Source organism: Rhopilema esculentum, chromosome 2 (genome assembly GCF_057945365.1).
Source record: "Rhopilema esculentum isolate cy_ngs chromosome 2, ASM5794536v1, whole genome shotgun sequence".
Taxonomy (NCBI): domain Eukaryota; kingdom Metazoa; phylum Cnidaria; class Scyphozoa; order Rhizostomeae; family Rhizostomatidae; genus Rhopilema; species Rhopilema esculentum.
In genome coordinates this window covers 6,920,200-6,933,340 of record NC_142816.1, presented here as the reverse complement: position 1 = coordinate 6,933,340, position 13,141 = coordinate 6,920,200, and the positions used below count along the sequence as shown (strand labels likewise).

The window sequence follows — 13,141 nt, the reverse complement described above, 5'->3', positions numbered from 1 at the left end:
TAACAGATTTTGTTTGTACGGTTTGTGAACCATACCATCACTACTTTTGTCTTTTTTTTAATTATCTGTCAGCATAATGGGCCTTATAACTGCTGCTATACCTGTAAGTATAACATATATCTTTGCCCCATCCTTAAAGCCTGGCTATTTTCCACAATGACAGATCTCTTTTATTCAATTCCCATGTTCACTGCAAAGGAGATAACTCTTATTCATCTTCATTTACTTGAAGTAAAATTTTAGGAGCATTCTGATTCAAAGAAAGATCGATTTTCTCTGTTTATAGACACAAGCTAATGTTAGGTAATATAACGTGGTTTCATTAACTTTTTTTAGCTAATGTTGGTTGTAATTTAGCCTATTATAAAAAGATAATACAAAAGATGATACAAAAGATAGTTTATAGATTTAGGCTTGATAATTTCTGGCCCTTTTCCTGTCTCTTGTTTTATATCATCATGGATGCATATTGGAATGAAATCTTTCCATTTTCCCGTTTTAGGTTCACTCACACATTTATCGCTCATAAAGATACTGCCGCTGTCAGTGGTATACCAATACCATGAATTTTTTGTAAAAATCTAGCCAACATTATTAAGGTGAATTTTTTTTTATGAAATTTATAAAATCTAATAACTGATATGTGACCGATTGCAGTATAGGTTCAGAATAGCAGCATGTTACATTTCTGTTTTTAAATGAGAATTGAAGTCTAAACCTAGTGTGAATCTTAGAATACACTCGACTGATCAGAGGAACGTTGGCAGATTAAACTTGTCTTCAATCTCAACCGCGTTGCTTATAGACGTTCACTGATGAAAACTACAATTATTTATCCATTTCTGTAAAACTCCTACAAACTGCCGTTATCGATGTGACGAAATCGATAAATAATTGATGACTTTTTATCCAATGAAATATGCCTTCTGTATTTCACATGAATAATTAAATAGAAAGACCACCAGGAAGTTGAGAATTCGCGCAGGCTACTCAACACTGGAAGTAAAGAGATTGAAAATATATACAAGTCGCTCACTTGCTATGTTTACCACTGCCAATGAGTAGAAACAATTCTAATTTTGAAAGAAACTGAAAGGAGAACCAGTTTATTCCTCTTTACAAAGCTGCTAAAACTTTGCTGGAAAGAATAAAGGCGACAGGGACTGGGGACAAGTGAGATATAATGCAATCAAGGTTTAAAACAAAACTGGCCTATATGTAGATAGTGAATATTTTGTTGCACCAATGCTGGAAAAACAAAGACAAGGAAACAGCCAAGAAGCAAGAGAAGAGGCACAAGTCAGAATACATTGGCAATTATATGCATTTTAAGGCAACATATAGCAAAAAGGCTGTAATCTTGTTGCTGTTACGATATTGGCACCGCCGTTTTTCACACATCGTTAATGAGTTGACTGACCTGGCATAAACAGCTGCCCTTTAATTTAATCAAATGTGGAGAAAGTGAGGTATAGTAGTGGAGGAATACGGGGAACTTGCCAATCCAACCGTAAAAATTTGAATAAGAAACATTTCAAGACAACGCTGCTTGCAAAAAACATTGGGTAATTCACAGGGTGGAAACAAAAGATGAATTTCAGTGCATCACGAGAGGAATGGATGGCAGAACTGCGAAACAAGTCACCAATTTATGCTGCTTATGACGAAAATAAAAATTTTTGCGACGTAAGAAGAAAAGCTGAAGATCATGATACTGATAACGACAGTGGCTTGCAGTCGATAGATGGGGATTCCCCACAGGACAGACTTTTTAAGGCATGTTTATTAGAGGAAGACTCAGCAATATTAGCTCGGCAAGACAGCGGAGTAAGCTCTGAAAATTCAGAAATCGCGTCGCCATATTTACAGTTGTGCTCCACATACCTAGCAACAAATAACAAAGTGTTGTCAAGCAAAGATCTGCAGGAGCAGGTGATTTTGAATAATGTACCTGCAAAAGATTTAAATGGACGTATGAAGGCAAGCAACAATAGTCACGACAGAATTTGTCAACAGAGCAGGCATAAAGAACAAAATAATATCAGTTATATTACAGAAGGTGTTAGAGAAAAAGACAAATCACCAACACTACTGGAAAATGATCGTGAAGTTCTAGCATTTTTAACTCGTAAAAATGAATTGCGGCCTGATTATGCGCTGGGAAGTAACCTGAAGAAAAGTCATGGCAATGTGCATCTTGAAAATGGACTTTCTTTGAAGCCCACTGACAGTTTAAATAAAGTTTCTGTGAATGACAATTCGCGTATTTCTAGTTTCAAGTGCAGGCAAGAAATAACAAGGGATCCTAATTATGAGTCAAAGGTTGAAAATTACGAATTTAAGGATGGAAGGTCATTTCGTCAAAATTCAGCACATTCATTGGCGCAAAATCAAAGACAGCCTCAGAAATCTCACAATCTGCTTATAAGAAATGATCTTTGGGCATCCTACAAGGAGGTTTCCGATAAACTTTCCGATACCGTCGATCAATTACTATATAAAGATTTAATGTGCGCTTACTTGACTGATGAAATTCTGAACTTTTCTGCCAATCATTCCACAATTGAGGATGAGCTTCTTGAAGTAGAAGAAAAATCTGTACAGGATGAGATTTTTAATTCGGCCAGCCTTTTGCAAACTTTGAAGATGATAAGCGAACATCAACATGTTGAAGGGAAACTTTTATCAAAAGAAATGCAGAAAGTAGATCTCGAAATAAGACAAAGGCGTTTGCGTCTTCAATTTCTAGAACGAAATTTTAGAAATAGTAAGTTCAAGTACGCCCCAAAGCAATTGAAGAGATACTGCAGTGTCGAATCACTTTTAGATAACTTTGAAGATCCTGAAGAAAGAAAAGATAGCTACTTGAATCAAAAATTTAAATGGGATAGGAAAGAGAAATTCGAAGAAGAGACCAGCCTTGTTTAGACAAAGATGTAAACCTTGCTTGGATGGAATTGTTTTTATCAAATTTAGGCCTGAAACAAATTACATATAAGCTGCTTTGTTACCTCTTGACGTGCTAGTGACTAACTAATAAGGATAAAATCCAAAGTTTTTAAGCGTATTTAGCAATCATAAACATTTGTACATATATTAAAGCAGTAAAAGGGTTCTTGAAATTAGAGAATGTGTGTTTCGTTGATTACACACCTCTTTGCAATTACTTTTACAACACTACAAGCCATGACACAACCAGTGTTCAGTGCAAAGTCCCCCTCCAGCTGCCGTCTTCGAAACCTTTTGATTAAATGCACCCTGGAGTTAATAGCGGATACCAAGTACCGTCAGCTAATTTTATCGGTATTATAATCCAGGGGGTGAGATCAGATCAAGAAAAGTCTTGGTTTGGCCAAATTTCTGGCCTGGCCGAACTTTCCTTCTCTTTGTTTCGTTATTTTCTTTTCGCTGTGAACATTCTGAAGTAAAATAAACAGTTCGTTATCATATTATTTTTGTCAATTTCCAAAATATTTTGAGAAATTGTAAAGAAGAAACTTGAAATTGTGCTGAAATCTTCTAGCTCTCATTGCTAGAGATTCTTTATCAAACAATTTTGTGAAATAGTACTGGCATTCTACTGAACAGCTAGGGTTAATGTTTTCACGCTGTGTTTTTTCGCAAGGTTCAACAACTAGAAATCTATTTAGCATCTAAAAACGGCATTCTAAACCTCTCGCACATTCCTGGTCGCGAGCTTGTCTTGCTTGCTTCAAGGCAGGAAGACGCAACCTTTGATAGGTCAGACGAAAGTCCACAAATGCTGCAAGAATGAATTTTTTGTGGGCACTTAAATTCACCATTAACATGATATTTCCAGATGTCTTGAAGCTCGCAAAGATTTATCTTCAGCAAAATGATCATTTTCTGTTCAAGAAAAATTTAAGTCATATCTCAGAAATACAATGACTGACAAAAGATGTAGCAATTTACATATTTTCAATATCTAAATGTAGCTGAGATAGTATAAAGCTTGGCCTCGTGAAACATCACATTCTTATTATCTAAATCTGTTCTGTTTTATAAGGATGTTTTGGTAGCTTTGACTAGATTATTGATACCATGAGGTGTTTTCAACGTTTTTCCTCGAGCTTAACCGGATCGTTTGTGCCGTTCTTGTTGATCAAACGTACCTCAGCTTCTCCTAATACATTGATGTAGATAGTCCGTCGCGTATTTGCGAGTAGCGCCCGTTAACCAGCTGTTTCTTTCCTTCCCATTCTTATAGATAGTCGCCAGCGACAGAAAAGTTGATACCAATTATTTCTTATCCAGACACAACTTATTTTGCTTCATTACAAAGTTGATCGCTTAGATTGTGATTGCTTGCTGTGGATCGTTGCGTCGAAGTCGTGTGGATTTTCTTATTTTCATTTCCAGTTACATTCTTTTCAGTTTCATTTCTTTCTCTTTTTCCTTCTCCTATCGTTCTTTTCTCTCAAGTTATTCGATTCGCAGCTTTTTCTTTCTCTAGTGGAGCTTACAGAAGCTTTGAGCGGTTTTCAATCAACGTCATTTGTGCGCTGTCAGGAAGGTCTTCCATATCCTCAAATTTCTTTTCAATTTGACTGTCAACTATTGTTTGTCGTTGCTGTGACTTTCAAACTCATTAGTAAGTCTTTGAAATCAGCGACAATGCATCTTTAGCCTCACCCTTTGCATCCAGATTTTGTTGATGTTCTTTTCCCTGAATCTTCAATTAACTATAGAGAAGACAAGATCAATTGGTAATACGCTGAATCTGATACGATACAGTACAAAACTAGCAAACGCCCCTCATGATCTTCTTGGTGGCGTTTTCTGCTGCTGGACATTGTAAGACAGGGGTATAAGTATATTCAATGATATCAATGACAAAACTTTGTAAAATTAAAATTTGAAAATGTTAAAAATATAAATGTTTGACTGAAATACAACATGATTAAAAATTTACAGGCACTGGCAAACTCACTGAAAAGTAAATGAAATAGGAATTTTCTCATTTTCCTTGAATATTTCCTGCAAACCAACCTCATTTGGGTTCGTGATTCACGTACAGTCAAATGTCTATTGACAGGCAAAATTTAAACACAAATCACATCAACAGCACACAGAGCGAAGCTTACAGAGCGAAGGTCGGTGTTCATATGAATTAAGTCCAGGAGCATAAAAAGGGGGATCGGAGAAGTAAATGGCAGGAGTTCTGGCCCCCTTAATAGACCGGTAAAGAAGCTGTGCCATCTTATTATCGAATCGTTTTATTACATCATAGAAAACTACTAAAAAGAAATACTGGTGCCGAGCAGGCACTCAAATGCTCTGGTTTTGTTTTTCTACAGTATGTAGTTGGTTATCATTTGTTTCAATTGGTGAAAATGTTGGTCTTTAAGAGGTGTGGCAAGTACAGTGTAGCAATTTCTCCCAAAAACACAACTGAATGATATTCATAAAACATTAATTTAAAATAGCATGAAATACAGATTTGAATCTGGGTTCAATTTTGGTTAATCAATTACAGTGAAAATAAGACCACCTGTGTTGAATTCATGGTGGAGCTAAAATGCTGACTGATTAAAAATGAGAGTCAAGAGCTCTTAAGATGTTATCATTATTTGCTTTATTTGAAGATTTTCGAAAACTTAATCAAGGTGAAGATGATCAGCTTGCTTTGAATTCAGAATATGACTCTAAGTTAAACTAATTTCTTCAAAGAGGACGAGATACATAATTTCTAATATCAGTGATAGTAAATCTCCAGGACTCGACAGTATAATGAATGAGAATCTAAAGCCTGGATCAAGCAAAAAAATAGGGATATCAACAAAAGGCTTTAGCATCGCTCTTAAGACAGGTATTTCTCCTGAAACACAACTGACTGGTATGATTAACCCAATTGATAAAAGCAAAAGACCAAAGTCCGTTGCAAATAACTGTCTTTGAAGTTTGAAAAGTTTTTACATATGTACTTAATAAAAGGCTCTAAGAAGAATGAATTACTGTAAAAACTCGCTTGTAAGAACCTAGGGATTCAAGAACCGTCCGGCAGAAATTTGCTTTTTTAATACTCTAAAATATAAGGACCTGTTCAGCCAAACAATTTTCAACAAGTTCTTATATGTGAGGCTTTGCCATTTAATTTATCTACTTTTTACCAGTAACCAAAAAAGTGACAGAGAATTGAACTGTTGAAATATAAACTCATAATGCAAATTGTATGTTAGACTATTATTGTGAAACAATTATCGCTACCATTTTATAAACATTACTGTATCATTGATCAATTTTTGGTGGACTTTTGGCAACATTGGTGCACTATCAAATATTTAGAATGAAGAACAGACCAGATGGAATGCTATTATCTGATAATCAACAACAATAGCATTTGATACGGTAGGGAGAAAAGGGCTCTGGCTAAAGCTCAGGAATTTTTAAGGAAAACTCAGAGTTGCACATTTTTAATAGAAATTATAATAGAAAACCAAATTCTTGAACATATAAGAATCATTGTGACTTTTTGGTTATACAGAATCATAAGAAACCAAACTCAACTATATAGAATTTTAAAAAAACAATTATACAGACGAAACTGGCGACAATAAAGCAAGGTACATAAAGAAATTGCACAACAACTTCAGAAGTAAATGTTAAATTGTCTCCAATTTAATTGTAAAAATGGTGCCATGACTAATTTTTTATTCTGAATTTTTAGTATCGTGTATGTTTGACTCAAAAACTATTGTTAGAATTTTCGAATTTTGACAACATAACCCGAAAGAACGCCATATAGTACTCCCATATCTGCAGAATCAGTTCAATTTGTCAAAAATCGGGTGAGCTATGGCCAATATAAGATTTGAAGTTTGCTAACGGATTACTGGTATATTTGCTCAATTCATGAAGTTATGAACTGGGGCCAGAGCATGTGCTCATCTGGTCATATCTCAGCCAATTCGTAATACTTTTAACTGATTTTGCAGATTAAGAGGTATTTCATGATGCTCTTTCAGGTTATGGAAAAAATTTCAAAAATTCTAAAAGTAGATTTTTCTGACGTCATCACTTGACACCTCTACTCCAAAGCATACCCTCGCTTCAAGCCAAGTCTCGATTTGGATCTAGATCTTGTTTTCAGCAAAGTCAGCATGGAAGTCTGAGAATCACCTCGCAGATTTTGTTAGGCTTGTTAACAGATAAAAGCATGCTGGGCTGGGCTAAAGATTTCTTCAGAAGACACAAGAGGAAAATTATAGGACTTGGCGTTGTTGCTGGAGGTCTATATTCGTCTTATAAGCTAATTCAATGGAAGGTTGCAGAGTGGCAGGAAAGAGAGCGGGCAGAGTAAGTGCTACTAAAACCAAATTGCAACCAAGTTAATATAATTTTTCTATCAACTAGGTAGCCGTAGCTAGACACTATATTTCAATACACATGCTGCTGCTCAAGTGTAAAATGAAAATGCCCATCTACAGTCTGTCACGTCCTGGTCCTATGTCAAATCTTATGCTGGGGAGAGTACCTTCATATGAATAACCTGACATGCGACAGCGTTTTTCTTTCTTTCACAACACAGCCAGGTCTCTATTCATATGATTTGCCTTTTGTATCAATAAACTTTTGTATATGTTTGTATCTGAGATTGACACAGAATTGCAGTGGCGAAGCCAAAGGTCCTGCTTGTCCTGCCAGGCAGGACCACAAATTTCCAAAGATAACAATTTTTAAAACATTAAAAATTGATTCACTTTATGAAATCATTATATGCCTGATTCAAAGGCATTTCTTTTTAAAGGTCTTTTTCTACACTTATATTTCGTGGCTGTGCTCTTTTTCAATTTTGGGTGACTGGAATGGAATTTCGAGTATCTCGTTTGTAAATTGATATCGTCAAAAATTTAGCCCTGTGGTCAGTCCTGCCCAATACTTGTAGGCAGGACTAAACCCTATGTTTGGTCCTGCCCAACAATGGGCAAACGCCTCGTGGCCCTGTTTTTGGTCCTGCCTCACAATAGAAGAAAACGATGGCACTCCAGACATCGCAAGAAACCCGACATTCATATAGTTTTCTCTCAGACTGCAGAGAGCAAAGGAAGTCATATTCAAAGACCTATTATAAACAGTAGAAAAAGTTTGCTGCCGCTGCCGAGAGAGAATCTTCGTTTTTTTTGTACCAGGAAAGTCGAGATCGAGGGGAGATGGAGTGTGAATGACAGAAAAATGGATTGCTTAAATTTAATTTCAGCAGTTCATCCTCCTGCCTTAAACAGGAACTACCACACAATTCAGAGGTCCCGATGAAAATGACGCTTTGGAAAGGATGAAAAGGAAAACAATGGTAATTACTGGGAGCTTTTGTACTCGGTGACTCAGATTGTATTGTACTGGCAAAATCCCAGGGGTCTCCTCTGATATTCAAAACAAATCGATTTAAGACCCTATCTACCGTGCATCAGACATATCAATGTTGTGACAAAATATTCTTACTTTTTTTAAATAATTTGAATCAATTATGTTTCCAGTATGTATTACAACTGTATATCTCTATATGATATGTACAAGCAATTTCTTTTTAGTCAATGATTTCAAAATTTTCAATCAATGAAAACATTTTCAAATGTCATTTATTTTAGAGAAAATATTTGTGATGCTCTTTTGACTTTTTTAATGTAAGGCAGGAGGAACTTGAAAGGATCCGAACCTTCATCCCCTTTTTTTCCAAAATGTGGCAGTGAAAAATGTTTCACTGCAATCTTGATTTCAACACATCCAGAAGGGCGTTCCCCCCTTTTCCGAGGGTCTCTAGGGCATGGCTTCACGGCCCCAGACCCCCTTCAGGCAGGACCACCTGTTCTTGGTTAGCTTCGCCACTGCAGAATTGCACACATTTGCAAATAACAGCTTTCTCGGAGATGCTATAGAACCATGCTGCTAAATAGGTTGTGCTATTTAGTAGTAAGAGTTTGAGAACTGTTCATTACAACTAACCAAACAGATCCACTGAAGACAGTGGTAAATAACCATTTACAGCCTCATCTTGGCACTTATATGTTTGTTTGTTTCTTTCTTCATGTGGGGTCAATTCAACATAACTGAGGACTAAACTAATTCCTACCATTGGAAATATGATAAATAAAGTCCTATGCCAATCAAAAAGGCTATTCAATGCCACAAATAATAATTAAAATTCTAAAACTGGTCTACTGGAGCCAGTGGTCAGTTTGAATTTACGTCCTAGTTGAAATTTTCTATTCTTCCTTCTTCATTTCTACAAGGTCATTGTTACAACATTAACTACTAAATGTTCCACTGTTTGCAAATATCTCAACCTTTAAAAATAATGGTTATAAACTGATATGATTACTACACATTTAAAGGGGCCCCGGTGGAGTGCTAGCAATTTAATTCATGGCTTGCCAATGTTTTCTTGTCTATTACTTCTTTCTACTAATATCATTGTAAGCTTTTAGTTGCTTAGGATATTGTCCAACTCTTGTTAAGCACACTGTTCATAATCAAAGTTGTGCACTTATTCTGTGATGTCAATTTTATTGCTTTTCTACTAATATCATTGTAAGCTTTTAGTTGCTTAGGATATTGTCAAACTCTTGTTAAGCACACTGTTCATAATCAAAGTTGTGCACTTATTCTGTGATGTCAATTTTATTGCTTTTCTACTAATATCATTGTAAGCTTTTAGTTGCTTAGGATATTGTCAAACTCTTGTTAAGCACACTGTTCATAATCAAAGTTGTGCACTTATTCTGTGATGTCAATTGTATTGCTTTTCTACTAATATCATTGTAAGCTTTTAGTTGCTTAGGATATTGTCAAACTCTTGTTAAGCACACTGTTCATAATCAAAGTTGTGCACTTATTCTGTGATGGCAATTTTATTGCTTTTCTACTAATATCATTGTAAGCTTTTAGTTGCTTACGATATTGTCAAACTCTTGTTAAGCACACTATTCATAATCAAAGTTGTGCACTCATTCTGTGATGTCAATTGTATTGCTTTTCTACTAATATCATTGTAAGCTTTTAGTTGCTTAGGATATTGTCAAACTCTTGTTAAGCACACTGTTCATAATCAAAGTTGTGCACTTATTCTGTGATGTCAATTGTATTGCTTTTCTACTAATATCATTGTAAGCTTTTAGTTGCTTAGGATATTGTCAAACTCTTGTTAAGCACACTATTCATAATCAAAGTTGTGCACTTATTCTGTGATGTCAATTGTATTGCTTTTCTACTAATATCATTTTAAGCTTTTAGTTGCTTACGATATTGTCAAACTCTTGTTAAGCACACTGTTCATAATCAAAGTTGTGCACTTATTCTGTGATGTCAATTGTATTGCTTTTCTACTAATATCATTGTAAGCTTTTAGTTGCTTAGGATATTGTCAAACTCTTGTTAAGCACATTTTTTATTAAAGTCTTGAATGAACTACATGTTTTAGGTATTTGCAACAAGCCAAAAAACAGTTTCACTTTGAAAAAAACCAAGGAACCTGTAAAACAACATTGGTGGAGTTGATGTTGCCACTTAGAAACAGAATATTTGAAGTTTTGAATGTGGAAGAAATCACAACAGCACTTAAATGCAATCCTGGAAACAAACTTGTGTTATGGGAGGAATTGAAACTGCAGAGTTTTACACGAACATTGGTGTCACTCATTTCAACTTGTACATTGTATGTCTTTTTGCAAGTTCAAATAAGCATTATTGCTGGCTACATGTACTTGGAAAGTATTGAATGCTCATGTGCAGATGAATTGGATATTTCTGAGTTGGTTCAGGGCATAGAAATGGATAGGCCTATTTCCAGTATTGAAAAAGAGTATCTTGGCAGCATCAAATTTTTGCTCACAGATGGCATCATTCTGATGATTGATAAGTTGAGGAGCATTGTGAATGGTAACATCTCTTTCCATACTTTTTATACATTTTTGATGACAAGCATTTTCGTTTGACGCAAGCGATCAATCGCAATCATGTCAGCACCTGCAAATCCCAACCACACAAGCATTTGATTGCTCATGCAAAACGGTAAATTGTGAGAAATATCATTGTGAGAATGTCTCATTAATCAACCCATTTCTAGTTCTCTTTTGTGACCCAAGCAAGGGATATAGACAATACAAAGCTGATATATCAAAACACAGGAAATTTAAGTAAGCTGAATTAGCCACATCTCAAAGGAAATAAGCATTTGAAAATCGATTCCTTCACGAATGTTCAGGGATACTATAGGCACTTAGTATTTGGACTACGTTGGCCCTGCGATCATCAAGCAACAAACATCCATATGACCTTTGTGATGTAAATAGAGTTTGTAAATGAAGCATGTTTATATTGGGTATTCAATTCTTGGAGTGAAAGTTGTTGCAACAGTTCATTTTCATTTGATATTGTCTTAAACAAATGAGTACCTTAAAACAAGATCATGCAGTTTTCAACATTACGGCCGCTTTTAGCATTATTCATTAGTAGTATTATTATTTTTGGAGCGATTGCTAGCGCAAGAGAAATCATGTGGGCACTGGGTTACTTGTATACTTAGGCTATTTTTTACGAAAAGGCCTGTGATGATTATAATATTTTTGGATTTTGATGATAAAATATTCATGGAACACTTGGTGTTACTTTGAGATTTTATGGATAATAACTCTATCACAAGAACAGGTGGTGATGTGATAAAAACAGCAAAAATAATGGACATCAATAAGAAAAACAAAGCATGAAATGTTTGGCAAAAGTGGAAAAATTAACACTATCTTTCATTGATACCAGGGGCCGATCCAGAAGGTTCTGACAGGTGCTCAGTTTAAAGGACCAGACCAAACAAATTTACCATGACCCTTTTCTTGTTGCTGATGTTAAGTAGACAAGACAAAAGAGAAGTAAAATTTTGTTTTAATAAACCCATTCCAAGCTGCACAAGATACCTTTCAATCAGTGTTAAATTTGCATAAATTTTTAGCTTTCTTTTTGCGGAAACACTTTGAAAATCTGATCAGTGGTCAAGCACTTTTTGCACCCCTGGATCTGCCATTGGATAGAAGTGTCATTTTTATTATCCTATTATTTTAAATATTGTTTTATAGTGTAACTTTTACAGTTCTTGTCTCTGAATGTTTTTGTACTTTTCACCACAGATAATATTGCTTCAATGTCACTAAAAAGTGAAGTTACACATTATGAAATCTCCAAGGCCGTCTTCAATATCTGGAACCTATTCAAGGCTGATGCGGCAGGTTTATGCAAAAGTGGAAATCCAAGCACGAAGTCTCCATTTTCAATGTACCTCTTAAACATAGAAGATTCTAGAAAGAAAACGAGGTACCTTGATGAAGAGAAGTGTCAAAAGATGATTATGGAGACGTTTGATGTAATTGAAAGTGAAGATTTCCAGGCAGTCCTATCTGAATCTATTCAAGAATGCTTGCAGCTGTTAATGCAGTCAATAGAGCCTTACTTTCAGTATAAAGAGGATGGTGAGTTTGTGTTTCTTTCTTTTTTGCTCTTTAGTTTACTCTAATTTAATTTTATGATATCTGTTGAAATCTCTGTTCTCTATATTGAGTATGTTTTATGCTGTAATGTATAGATTGAAAAGATTTTACCCAAGCCGTCAGTTTTGGGTTACTTTTTGAAACACAGTCCTATCAGTAAATCTGGAAGGTATATTCTTTGTAAAAGGAAGGTATATTCTTTGCACTTTGAAAATCCGTATCAAAGAAGCGTTTGTATAATAAAGGAAAAAATTTATTGCAGGTGAGTTTGATACTGCCGAAAAAGGTGACAATGAGGCAAAAAGGGAAATGAGGTTACCTTTGGCAAAGATCGTACCAATTGTAAACTCTCAAAGCAACCAGATTTTTAGGAATGGGAAAAACCTTTATTTGGAGACTTTATTTTCAATGGATTCTATCAATGCATTTTCTGCAAATATATATGAATCATTCAGCAGTCAACCAGAGGCATAACTGGCCATCAAATGGAGGACGGGAAGTCCGCAGGGGTATCACGGCAAAAAATTATAATCTTATTTCATCAACTTTTTGTTGCTTTTCGTTTTTAACTAGATTTCTCTATTTCTGTTTCAAATCATATTTGCTTTGCAAGCCTCCTTTTTTTACCACTTAGTCGTAGATTGAAGCAG

General features: G+C 35.3%; 1 protein-coding gene across 1 annotated transcript; it reads left to right on the top strand.

Annotated features, from left to right (window-relative positions):
- The first annotated feature begins 7,091 nt into the window (after positions 1 to 7,091).
- Positions 7,092 to 13,091, top strand: LOC135695451 (peroxisomal biogenesis factor 3). The gene is made up of 4 exons (XM_065214540.2): positions 7,092 to 7,317; positions 10,436 to 10,893; positions 12,135 to 12,473; positions 12,754 to 13,091. The coding sequence occupies exons 1-4, from the start codon at positions 7,178 to 7,180 to the stop codon at positions 12,963 to 12,965; spliced, it is 1,149 nt and encodes a 382-aa protein (XP_065070612.2). The 5' UTR covers positions 7,092 to 7,177; the 3' UTR covers positions 12,966 to 13,091.
- The last annotated feature ends 50 nt before the right edge of the window (positions 13,092 to 13,141 follow it).